The following is a 13,998-nucleotide window of genomic DNA, read 5'->3' on the forward strand; positions in this document are numbered from 1 at the left end:
GGTTTTGGTTAGTTTTTTGTTTTACTTTGGTCACGGTTCAGGTTTAGTTTGGGTTTCGTGTTTGTCCTCATGTTTCTTTACATTTCAGCCATGATCTGTGTTTTGTTTTGTTGTCCTTGTGTGCCTCCCTAGTCTTGTAAAGCATTGTCATGTCCACCTGTGTTTGCCTGCCCTTCCTCATGTGTTAACCAATCAGTATTCTCTGCCGCTTGTGTCTTGCCCAGCTATGTCTAATTGTGTCAATTGTTGTATGTGTGTGTGTATTTAGTTTCTTGTCTCCCTGCTGTCCTCGTAGATTCATTGTGTTTTCCTCCCGTCATGTTTTTGCCTCGGAGTTTCCCCATGTTTAACATTGCTGTTTTTGTTGGATATTTTCGTGTGTTAGCCAGATCCTTGTTTATGTTTAATTAAATCTTTTTTTTTTTTTTTAACTGCACCTCTGCCTCCACGCCGTGTTTCCCTGCACCTGGGTCCACCACCACATTTCAATTGTAACAGGCATGATTGGTTGTTACCTACTTCCTCAGCATAGGTAATTACTTTTTAAACGGATAATTGTACATGGAAAATAATGAAGTTATCACATTCATTCTGGACAAAGTGTTAACTTTTGAAAAGAACAACAACAAGATGTCAGCTATTGTTCAAGTTGAACTAAATCAACACAGCCATGCTATGGCTCTATTCTAGGCAGCATTATTCTACAATATTAAATGAACAGAAGAACCAAGAACATTCAGGCACAGATTAGCTCATTCTTGTAATAAAAATATTCAATAATTATGTAAAAAAAATATGTTAAAATGTAGTCAAAATTCAATATGGAATTCTCATGACTGTTAACCTAGCCCAAACAGCTACTCAACCTAATCTGTATCAAGTAATGCATTCCATTTTGTTTAAAGGCACTGTTAAGCAACAATAAAATCCACACCATAAAACTATGAGCAATAAATCAATGTTGATATTGCTGAACAAATTTGAATTGTGTCCATATGCTAGTTTGCTTTAAGATTTTTTTTTTTAGGCCAAAATGAGTACACAGCAGCTGGGTTGTGTGACTGTCAGCTTTGGTTTCAGGGACCCCAGAGTTTCATGATGTCCTTTTGCTTAATCCAAACAGCCAATTTGTAAGGGTGCGATGGACACATGGAAACAGCTGTTTTGGAATTCTTCCATATGTTGGTCTTCCAAAACAAGGTAACATCTCTTTTAAAACTGTGTCCAGATATTTCACTAGACTGATCTATGTAAACAGTCTTTTTTTGTTTTTTTGTTTAATGAATACGAAACTGACCCATCAAGCAATTTGAATGCAGCCACTCATTTACATTTACATTGTAATATGGGCATCTGTTCAGAAAGCGATGAGATTAGTTAAAGTGCCATGTGAGAAGCAGTTAGGGGGTCACAGGTCAAAGCTGACATCTTCGCTCATTTCCCCACAGATGGTCGCATACAGGACGATTCTATCGAAAAATAACCCAATTCCAAGAGAAATACGAATTAAGTCATCATGAGCCAATTTGTGATTAACCACCTCAGGAGTGTTGAGGACGTCGTAATATTCTCATGCGATGATTCTGCTGTCTGGTTCGACATTTGTTGGTCCACATGGAATCTGCAACGAGCATGTGTATGTGTGTGTGCATTTAGGCCTCTCATTAATGTGATGAGACACATTGCTTGTGTGCAGTGTGTTAGCTCTGAGTGTGCATGTGATGTAATCAGAAATATATTGAATTTCGAGTCTGGCTGTACTTTACCAATCAGGATGAGTGTCCCAAAAGCAAACTAAAAGCCATTTCTTGATACTTCTTTTATGGATACATGTTGTTATTTGGCGACTTGCTTGCTTTGCTGGGAATGCTGTTTTACATCCTGTGCTGTAATTGATTACTTTGCTGGAAGACGCCACTTTCGGTATCTTCAAATAAACACATCCACACGCTGGTCATGCTTTAGTTTAGAAAAATTGTGTTAGAATGATGGATGTGTACTTTTGTTCAGTTTATGCGAGAATTAAGTTTTCTGCCACCCAAACACTGGGACAAAACCAGCAATTTAGCCAAACTCTATTGAGCTCCATCTCAACAATGCTCTGGTAAACAATATCTGTCTGTGCCTCATTGCGGTACAACCTGGGCCTGACAACACATCCTATAAACTCAAAAAGTTTCACGATGTTTCACTTCAAGTTGCATCAGTTGTTTTGTACTAGTATAATGACATCCATCATTTAATTTATGGTTTCAAATAAAAATACCCAAGATGATCATTTTCTTTGATTTTCACCCACAACTAACCCTAATTTTCCATTTCTCTTGTGCATTAAAAGAACACGGAACCCAACCACAACCAAATTAGATTAAAGAAATCCGCCTTCTAAATGGCACGCTTGTGAGAACAACGACTAGGGATGGGCACAAAAGTGACTAATCCGTTGATTGTGTCTCGTCAATTGTGTGGAATTTTGTCGATGCAGCAATCATATTAACAAGGGGAGGAGGGGGCTGTTAATTCAGTCTCAACAAGTTTGCTGACTGAAGAAGGATGACACATTGCCATGTCAGTCTTTGTCAGATCATTGTCACCTTACTTGCAGTTTTTGTGTTTTATTTGTTTGTTTGTTTGTTTGTTTGTTTGTTTGTTTGTGTGACATTTGAGTCTTTTTTTTTTTTTAACATAGGGCAGCATCTTATTTTGAAATGGCTTGGTCAGAACCATCAAAAAACCCAAAACAGGTCACAATACTGCCAACAGGCTACAAAGAGCTTTCCCAGTACCCTTGGTAGTGTTTTTGTGAATAGTTTTGTTCCGTAAGTGCCTTGCACCCCTCCCTGGCTTCATTTGCATCCCTGCACTTGATTCCTCAACCCCACCCTCAACAAGTGTCACACAAACATGTCTCACTAAATGTGAAAAGACTCAGTTCAGTACAACAATGCAATATTTGTCATGACTGGGTCATGCCAGGGTTAAGTTTGGGTCATGCAAGGGTTATGTTTGGGTCATGACCGTGAAGTCAAGTGTCTGTTTTGAACTGATTTAACCATCATATGGTTTCAACTGGAAAAACGCTATGTGATGTCAGGAGCTATGTGATGTCAAGAATCTTTAATCTCCTTACTTGGTCAACAGCCAATCAGATAATTCCATGTCAGTCCTGTTACTCACATGTCTAGCCACAGCCAATCCGATCAATTCACTGTCTATTTAAGCCAAACCGCAAAGTGTGTGTTTGTCGGAATATTACCTCGGTTTCTCTGTGCATCTCCACAGTCCAAGGGGGCTTGGCGTCTCGTGATTCTCGATGCATTCTCATTGTTTCTCCTCTAGTCACGTTTGTTCTACGCCTCTCGATGTTATGCGAATAAAGAGTTAAAATCTTATTTGTGTCTGTGCTTTTGGGATCCAACCTCAGAATGTAACAATATTCAATGATGACAGCCATGATGTTGTCAGTCTTCTTTTTAATTATTAACTAAATATTTTAAGGAATTTTTTTTCAGATCTGTTTTAATTTAAAATTAAGATTGTGGTTTATTCTTTTTAAACCGATTCTTACTATGATCCCAAAGGAGAACCATTTATGTTGACAATTATTTTTACGTGCACAAATTTGAATTTATAATTCGGAAAAATATTTCACAGGGGCTCCATTGAAAAAATGTTTAGAAACACTGACCTATTGCATGAAAAGCTATACAAATCATGTTTGATTGACTGATCGAATATTCATGAGGTCAGACAAATGTTTTTAGGATTTCCCGTTGTTTTAGCAACAAGTATGAAACCCAAATCCAAATGTATATTACGGTTGCAAAAACACAAACTAGAACCTGAATCTTCTAATTACAGCAATAGAGGGGAAAAAAATCGATTCCATCTGTTAGAGGAAAAATACGAGAAAAAGCAGTGATGGGAAGGGAAATGGCCACAGCATAGAAACTCCCACAGAGAGCGACAGAACACATCTACACCCACACCCACACCCACCCACGCACACACACAGTCCACTATGCCAACACAAATCACAACACAACACTTATTCTCTGCTTGTGATCTTTGCAAAGATGAACACGCTGAACTCTGTGGATGTACAGTATAAACACACATACACGTATCAGTTGTTGAAATCATTGAAGAATACAGCAGGCAGACAGGACAGCGGGGACACAAGATACACACAGGCATTTTTTGCACACATCAACTTCATTCAACCCCACTTATATTGAAGCGCATGCACGTGTATGCACACTCTTCACATGTTCACATGCTGAGATGTCATGAAAGCTTAATTCCCACCTGGAAGAACGCTTCCTTTATTTTCTTGGTCAACTGCTTAACATGTCACCTTCTTAGGGCTGGGTATCGATTCAGATTTTCTCAATCGATTTGATTTCCATTCACAAGAGTTCAGTTCAATTCGATTTTTTCCAATTTGATTTGATTCACTTCAATTCAATCCAGTATTGATTAATTATGGTACATCAATTTTTTTTGTGGTAATCACCGTTTAACTCTTTGCTGTCTGGATCCACCAGGAGATGAGTTTGTCCTGACATAGCGCAACAATGTGTTCTTCAAAGAACATAACTGTCACCACACTTGTGTACAATAAACCCCTACAGTCTTCTGAACATGCCTAACTATGCTGAAAATGTCTTACTCATGTACAGTGAAATCCTTCAAGTGGAGAGCCTCTGAGGACGTTCAATTCCGAATTTGAGCAAGATTTTTGGGAATGGTATCTAACGCCGCGACAAACCAGCATCATGCTAAGATTGAATCATCACAATGCCGTAAATATCACACTTCAATCTCATCACATGTGAGGCCACACCCAGACATTTGGGGCTCCCACGAGGTTTAAAGACATGTGGGCAGGAACAGTGCGCACGTTACAGGGAATACTCCAATACAATTCAGCTATTCATACCACTGATCCAGACGGTGCTCTTGTGGAACACCCGCATGATGATTCAACGTGTCTGTGCATTGTGCCACACACTGACACGAGTCAATGATACATGATAAAAACAATGAGAAAAGCAGGGATAACCTCTGGTTCCGTTTCTGTGACAAGCTCATCATGCATTATACGGTGGAGGTGGGATTGGCACAGGGCCAAGAAATAATGAATTTGGTGGTGATGGGATTTGTGCCATCAGATAATTATTTCTTTGCCGAGCTTTCTGAAATGGTCACAGACACTTGACTCTGAATCCTGAAGGTGGGTGGGAGCTGTCAAGAACTCAGAGTTGCATGTCTTTTGGTGTTAAGCTTCATTGCTAAATTGCTTGCAAACAATTGAGATTAGTTCATTGTAATTGCCCAGGGTGGCCATACACAGTTAGTGGGTTCTCCACCCCTGATCCATCCGCCCATGAAATTAAAAAATAAATACAATCTCAGAGGAACTGTTTTGTTTTTTGTTTTTTTAATGCTCACAAGTACTCTGATAAGTACTTATTGTTGTTCTTGCATCACATTTTATCTCTAATAACTCTCAATAGACATTAGGAAAATTAAACCTACCTCATAGGAACAAGGATCGTAACTCCCTTTTAAGGAGAAGGCAATGTTTACTAACAAAGATTTGACATGAGACTACTACATGAAGACGACCTTGTCCAACATGTGAGAATAAATAAGAGCAAGGAGGTAAATAAGAATTGGTGTTTGTGTACTCGAAGTGATGGAGTTTCTGATGTGTGAGATGGTAAGAGATCATAAATAAAGATGTGTTTCTTCTTACCTGAGTGTGTGAACTGCAGTCGTGGCTGAGATGCTTTCCAGGCCCCTGTTAAGGTGACTCCCAGGTGGATGAGAAGCACCAGTGTCGCCGGTCCACACATCCTCCTCCTCATCCTCCTCACGCCACACTATGTCACAGTCCTGCTTCTGGATCGGACCGATTCAGGCAATTCACAACTGCCCAAACTCTCCTGGTGTCAGCAGCGGCGTGTTCAGGTGCACATGCCGCAGCATCAAAGTGCTGCACTGTTAAAATAAATATATATACAATTCATGTGGACAGTATAAATAAATCCAATTGGAATGTGAGTCCAAGTCCCAAAGATGCTGTTTTAAAAAGTCCAAGTGTGCAGGGCGTGAGTCCTGAAAAGAATTTAGCGCTCCTTGTAAGCATATAACAGCATCATCCGTGGTCTTGCGTCTTTGAGTTGTGTGCGTGTCTGTGGGTGTCAGGGATGTGGTGAGAATGTATTCCAAGGAAGAAGAGAAAAACAAAGTCGTCTCAATGCTGCTTCCTCGCAGCTTGACAGCTCTCGTCTGCTCTGTCTCTTGTCCTTGCTCCTCTCTGCATGTAAATTCTCTCTCTCTCTCTCTCTCTCTCTCTCTCTCTCTCTCTCTCTCTCTCTCTCTCTCTCTCTCTCTCTCTCTCTCTCTCTCTCTCTCTCTCTCTCTCTCTCTCTCTCTCTCTCTCTCTCTCTCTCTCTCTCTCCCCTCACATGCAGACAAAAAACAGTAACACCGTTACTGCTCCAAGGGGAAAAAAATCGTCAAAATGACACCATTTCAGTTTTGCTTTCATTCTTCCTTCCAGAAGTATTATTTCAAAACTACCAACTTTAAAACAAAACAAAACAAAAAACAACCAAACAAAGAGGGAAAAAAAACAAAAAAAAAACACACCCAGAGTGAATCATTTGATGTGTGCTGAGCCGAGGTTTCACAAGATTTGCTGACATATTGCGTGGCGTCATCTGTGACAGGTGCACTCAACACTGTGCAAGTCATATTGTTATTCCAGAAAATGTTGAGTACAAACTCTAAATTGTGCACCCAAGAGTTGTTTCTATTTACAGGTTCAGCTGAAGTAGGGCGAGAAAAGTATTCCTCACTTAGCCAAAGTTTGTCTCATAGTTCTTGATAACCCAAATGCAATCATTAAAGGCTGTGTCTGCTTTTCTGCTATTGTAATTTCCAAAACATAGCAGCCCACTGGGGTGCAGCAGCAGTGTGCACATTTTTTCAAGTTCAATCACAGGCTAGCAGGGACAATTTATTCAATTCACTGATATAAATAATGAATTTAGGTTGGGCACAAATGAACAAGTATATGCTTTCTCCGTGGAGTTCCAAATCGCAAATGATTTATTCAGCAAAGTTGTTTGCTGTATTTTAACCAAGGTTATTTGGGGAAAATATGAGCCTACAGTTCAATGAGTCGATGATTAAATATTTCATAAACTGGTGCTTAATCCATCCAAGGCCAAGCTGCTTGTCATGAATGATAGTAATTTGTTTTAATAGAGGCTGAATCCTCCTCCCTGTGGAAGTGTGCATCATGATGAGGAAGACACTCCTGTTTTAATCTTTACCACAAAAGGTTTCAGTGGGTCATATCGCTGAAGACGCGTCTCACTAAATCACCATAATTGAACACTACAGAGTTGTCAGTTTGTGTGTATGCAATTGTCTTCAAACATGTAATCTCTCAATTCATTTTACAGTCTTATAATTGCATGATGACACGTGCAAATCTTATGATACTTCAGCTCAGACCATCTCAACATTAGTTCCTTAATTACTTTGGTAAATATAAATAGCATGTAGTCACGAGCAATACGACTCATGAATAGCCTGAAAATCGGATACACAGACATCATCTATTTCCAGCAATACCAATATGTCACTAGGCAACATGATAACTCTGCAAAACCCTTCCAGGGTCCTCACCAACACATATTTTCACACTATAACCTACTCCAGGGTATAAATCGCTACAGTGGGGCGGGAAAACTGCATCATGAAGAAGCAAAAATATAAATCACTCCAGAATTCCCTAAACGTTCCAACGGCAGCAAATGAGTTTTTGTTCTTCGTTTATAATGGCTTACCCTACTTTAAACCCACATCGCATTGTAGCCAAAGGTAAAGTCCTGGTTGTTTATTGTGCCTTTTGTTGCTGTAAATAGTCAATCCTTGTTCTGGCGGAAGCTGCTCGCTCAAGAAAGTCGCAATAATGCACCAAAAGCATATACCAAGTGCCAAAAGACAATAGAAGAAGAAATGTAGGAAAAAGAAGTAGTCATGGCAACTAATGTGTGGTGTATTGTTAGCTTAGCATGCGGCATTCACCATTTTGAGGATTTACATTCATTTTGAATGGAGATAGATGGACGGATTCTTGTGTAATATGCCATGCCATGCAATAACAACTAATATGTAAGATCTATATACTATACAATTTACTCAAGTTAGCATCTTTACACATTCACAAATTTTGCATGATACTTTCCTTAATGAAAATAAAAATGGTCGACCATTAATAATATCTATTCCCCAAGATAATGTTGTCAAGGTTACAAAAGACTGCTTTGTGGGAGGTCGTCTTACATCAGGCATATTTTGCCTAAAGTAAAATTAAGCATGTAGCACCAAACTTTATAGTTGCACACAATAGCTTTATAAGTAGGCGAATGACAAATTTCAGCCAAATCCATCAAGTAGTTTCTGAGAAACAAACAGTGTTACTAATTCAGTCATGTATTCTATGACAAAATTTCTGTTACCATGGCAACCAATGCTGACATTTTCAAATTATCGTGACCCTTGTGAGGAATTAGCGGTTCAGAAAATAGATAGATGGATGATGTTAAATTACATTATGGGATCATATATTAGGTCAAAATTTCAATAGCTTCAATAGCTTCATTATTTTGATTATAAAATAAAAATAATGCAATTTTGACAAACTTTCAAAAACCTGTTTTCTAGGTTTGGTCATGCGACGTCAATTTCAGTCGACAGCAGAGGGCAGGATAGGACAAAATGGCAGCCCCCTGTGTTGAATACAAAACAGGTGGATTTTTCTACTTAATTTGTATTGCAAAAACAAAATATTAATCAGAATATCATTTTTAAACTAATGAGGGCACATGGCACTTGACTTGGTTAATCATCTTCATAAGAAATAAACTCATAACCATTTACAGGACGTCGTCAAGGTATGAATTTTCGTACCAATTGTAAGAATAATAATAAGAAATAATTAATAAAATCGGTTGTACAATATTTTGAAGGTGTTTTTTTTTAGCACATTTCTATAGGTTTTATAACACAAAAACTTTCCCCAAATTGTCCCTTTTTTACCCACACAAATACCTCGTTTTATATTTTAAATGATCTAAATTCACTTATTTAAGAGTGACAAATGTTTGTTCAGTGACATATAGTGATGGGCAAAATGCTCTTCACTAAGATGGCCGCTTGCCATTCACACAACAGAATCTATCATGGAGTCAATCTGAGTAAATTGAAACAAGATCGTCAATATATCACAATTTATACTTCTATTGATTTTGAATGGCGGTCCAGTTGACATATTCATATACCCGGGTGTGGAAGAGGACAGACGAGGGGAGAGCATTTCGGATATTATAACTGACCATCAGGTCATTATGACAGGATAATTTGTGACCTGACCGCCGGGCCTCTTAATTACAACAGAAAACTTCCCTGCCACTCGAACAAAAAGCCTCTGATTTTCTCGCTGACAAGTGACATCCATTAGTCAACTGGTGTGTGAGCTCTGGCTGTGGAGATCATTACGGTCGTCACATCTCGCCGCTCCCATTCTGCATGAAGCCCACTGACACTAACACACACTGGTTGTCGTGCACATTCCCCGTATGGCATGGATTGAGTGTGAACGCTGTGGTTAATGAGCTCTCATTGTCAGCGACTTGTTCTGTTTGTTCAGAAGCATGAGGTTTGTCTCCTCTTTGGGCTAACACCAAGCCCAAAGTGTCCACTTGGATTATGTAAGCGTATTGATTAGCACTGTGCCTACAAATATTGCTGGATTGGAAGGTGTGTTTTGTTTTGTTTTTTATTCAGTTCAGTCTAAATTTGAGCAAAGTATTCTGCCTTGAATCAGAATATATAACTTTTCACCAACTGATGGACTGGCATTAAAACTAATTCTTAAAAGTACATCATTAGTGGGGGCCCTGTACTTGATTCTCATAACTAGCCTGTCCAATCTTTGGGTAATGGAAGACAATAACACCCAAAGTGTTTTGACTTAATGGGGTGGAACAGTGGCCGAATGGTTTGCACATCCGTCTACCAGTCACTAAACCTAAACCAGGCAGGAATACAAATAAACACAGAGACACACACACTTAGATGAAGTCATTGCCAAACTTGAACATGGCCCTAACCCCTACTTCGGCAACAAGCCAAACATTATTTATTATCATAAGCAAATGCTTATAACACTGCTACATAACACAGTGACAGTGCAGCTCTGCTTACCTCTTGGCTTTAAGGTAAATGCGCTCAACAGTATAGATCAGTCCATTGACTATTTAGGATGATAGTGCTTCAGCAGCCCTTTCAAAGTATTTCATTCACTCTGAAATTTCAGTCAATCTAACTCCCAAATCATTGGTTGATACACTCAGTGTGGGGTGTGGTTATTATGTTTATTTCCCTCACTGTTTGGAAAAAATGTGAGGTGCATATAGGCGGACTGTTGTTTAATTTCAAACTTGATAGGTGAGCAGGTATGCCGAAGATCCAACTATTTGTATGCAAACATTAAATATAAAACTTTCCATAGTATTTCCACTTTGAAACTTTGCAGTCAATAATTAAAGGTTGAGGACAAGAGTTTGGCCATGGAACCAACAAATCAAGACCTAAAAGAAATGGTCACTCAACGCAGAAACTTGTGTTTAATCTTACAGGTTTTACTTTTTGTAGTACTAAATAGTATTATGGTGTGAGGCAGAAGAAAACACACAAATATGTAGTCAAATATTAGTGCTTTACCTGCAAATATGGCTGAATTAGATGGCCAATGTTTGATAGGTTTGGTGCACTATGGGGAGATTCACTAAAGTGTACACACATTATTTGTAACAAATAATTGTAACAATCATCCATGGCAGTGATGATAAGCTTTGCAAAAGCTTGACATATTCAACTTGTTAACAAAAACAAATAAACAAATAAAAATAAGGGCTTTCTGTCTTAATTCTCAATCAGGCCTGGGCCAAGTAACAAAACGTGTGTGAATGAAATCATGCAAAAAAGTTGACAACTTGACTCTTATAAAATAAAAAAATAAATAAATAATAAAAAATAAAAATAAACGTGAGAAGAACTCTGGGATAGTGCTGCCATCTAATGTCATAACTTGGGAATCACTTGACGGAGAGGAAACAGCATTGAACGTCACTTGGTTAGATCACACTTCAACCCACAGTCATAAATAGACAGAAGAAGAAGAAGAAGAAGAAGAAGAGGTCTTTCTGTGGAAATGACACAGGGAGCCAACTGTAAGCAGCATCGATACATGGGTACGTCACCGATTTGAGTCAACGCACCATTTCTGTAATGTGCCACATCTACCACTAGATGTCAGTGTAATGTAATTTAAATATCAGAGCCGTAGATTAGTGAGTTTGGCCAACTCGGTTTCAGAACTACTACGCTGTGAATGGGCAACTGCTGGTCACATGACATATGGACGCCATATTGTTACCCTGCTGTTGGGATTTCGTCGTGTTTTGCAATGTGTGTTTCCACGTTCATGTTTTTTTTTTTTTTTTAATAAGCATTTATTTATCAACAAATGAAGCTTACAGGCTTACAAACATAGACATATACATCTGAGCGATCTCAAAAACAGAAAAGTGAAAAACCAACAACATAGAGTACACATCATAGAACAATGGGGTCAAAAGAAAAAGTCTTTATGTCATTTTAAGCCATACAGCCTTTTTAGAATTACAGCATTGTAACGAATCCTTAAAAGAACGAAGTTCCTTTAGAAAAACAACAAAAGTTGGCTTAGTATATGTCCAAATTTGCATTTATGAAAGAAAAACTTTGCCATAGCAATCAAGTTATTCAAAGTAAATTGTTTCATTTCCAATCATCCCATCTTGCTCAGCATGGCGTTGCTCACAACCACCAGGTAGCGCTATCATGATGCATCGGTTCACTGGAGACCCACAGAGGAGGAAATTGTGAGATGTGAAAGTCAAATGAGAGGAATGGAAAGCAAATAGAATTTCATTGTTGTGCATAGTAAAGTACAATAACACAATTTGAAGTAGGTGGGACTTCACAATGCAGCCTTCCACCTTTTAGCAAGAGTTATAATGGAAAATAAAAATCTAATTGATTTGAATTATAAGCCTGTACAAAGTGAATGAACTTAAAATAAAATTATTATCGATTTTAACTCTTAAAAAAAACAGAGCCCATAATGTAGAAATGAGTTATTGTTTGTGTTGTAAATAAAAATTTATTGAATGACGGACTGAGCATCATCAGCAAAATGAGGAGGACGTCCCAGACTCCCAGCAGTCTTTTTCCAAGATCGTTTATTCAGAAAGATGCGATTCCACGATTTCCATATTCTGACGAGTCATCACTGAATTATAATAACCTTACATTAAAACATTTTGATAATAAAATTATTATTATTATTATTATTATTATTATTATTATTATTATTATTATTATTATTATTATTATTATTTTATTTTTTTATTTTTTTATTTTATTTTATTTATTTTTTTAAATGGCGACTGTATTATTGAATCAGAGTGAGATAGGTTTTACTCGGGGACGTCATCTCTTCTCACTGCAGTTTGTATAAACCCCGCCCTTTCTCTACTTTCCCGTCCTTCCATTGGGCAATTCGTGTGCCGTGCGTCAAGTTTCATTGGTTATCTCGAGTAGGCGACGAAAGCATATTGGTTAAAAATAGTTGGGTTCCAGTAGTGCTAAAAATAGCCTGGTATATAAAACCGGCGTTCGCTAGCATGTGGAGCAGCACACACCTCGCTCGCGGGCTTGAGGAGGAGGAGGAGGAGGAGGAGGAAGAGAAAAAGAAGAAGAAAAAGAAGAAGAAGAAAAAAAAGGCAAAAAGAGGGCGAGGTGGTTTGAGAATGAGAAAGGGGGGGTGTTGTTCTGCCTCTTTGACCATGTCTGACCACCACTTTGGGTGGAGCAGGCAGTGACGACCTTCCTTCCGGCCTGTGGTTTCACTTAAAAGAGCCCTCACTCATTTATTTGCATAAGCACAACAGCACTGACACGAGCAAAGGGGAGACTTTACTGTCACCATAATATACTCTGCAGGTTTTTAGCCTGTTAGACTTCATATATAGTGTACTGTGTGGTTCCAACAAGTTAAACCATGAAAGGCATGTGAGGGCTCTTTCTGAATGATCTTCATTATTCTGTCAGCAGCGACCCAGTGGTATTTTTATATGGAAAAGGGTGGGGCGCTAAGTACTTTTACATTTAGGTCACACTTCTGGAAAACTTTGAAATATACTCTACTTCACTGTCATTTATATCGAGAAGAGATTGAGAGTAGCAAGAAAATGGACCACAGCAGTAAACCCTTATACTGCGGCTGGCTGTAATACTGCAGTGAGCAGCACAGCAACAGGGTGAACATTTGCACTTTTTTTTCTTTCTTTTTTTTGTCTCCTCAAATGGAATTATATTATATTATCCATGCATCCATTTTCTTGACCGCTTATTCCTCACAAGGGTCGCAGGGAGTGCTGGAGCCTATCTCAGCTGGCTTTGGGCAGTAGGCGGGATACACCCAGGACTGGTTGCCAGCCAATCACAGGGCACACAGAGACGAACAACCATCCACACTCACAAGCACACCGAGGGACAATTCGGAACGCCCAATTAACCTGCCATGCATGTCTTTGGAATGTGGGAGGAGACCAGAGTATCCGAAGAAGACCCACAGAGGCACGGGGAAAACATGCAAACTCCACCCAGGAAGGCCGGAGCTTGGACTCGAACCGGAGTCTTCAGAACTGGAGGCAGACGTGCTAACCACTCAACCTCTGTGCCACCCTATATTATATATATTATATTATATATTATATATATGTATATTATATTATATTATGGGCCGAAACCTTATATCCCCAAAATGGTCATATTTCAGGAGACCCCAAAAACAGCCATTAACAC

At 38.8% G+C, this 13,998-nt stretch overlaps 1 protein-coding gene across 2 annotated transcripts in view; it reads right to left on the minus strand.

Moving 5' to 3' along the window:
* The window catches only part of sema3h (sema domain, immunoglobulin domain (Ig), short basic domain, secreted, (semaphorin) 3H), a 56,120-nt gene extending 49,795 nt beyond the window's left edge, over positions 1 to 6,325 (minus strand). For both annotated transcript variants that reach the window (XM_077514853.1, XM_077514852.1), the window contains exon 1: positions 5,762 to 6,325. In XM_077514853.1, the coding sequence (XP_077370979.1) occupies positions 5,762 to 5,873 (112 nt within the window). In that variant the 5' untranslated portion in view covers positions 5,874 to 6,325. The remainder of the gene's footprint in view (positions 1 to 5,761) is intronic.
* Positions 6,326 to 13,998: the final 7,673 nt, after the last annotated feature.

The sequence above is a fragment of the Festucalex cinctus genome, chromosome 2, assembly GCF_051991245.1.
Source record: "Festucalex cinctus isolate MCC-2025b chromosome 2, RoL_Fcin_1.0, whole genome shotgun sequence".
NCBI lineage: Eukaryota > Metazoa > Chordata > Actinopteri > Syngnathiformes > Syngnathidae > Festucalex > Festucalex cinctus.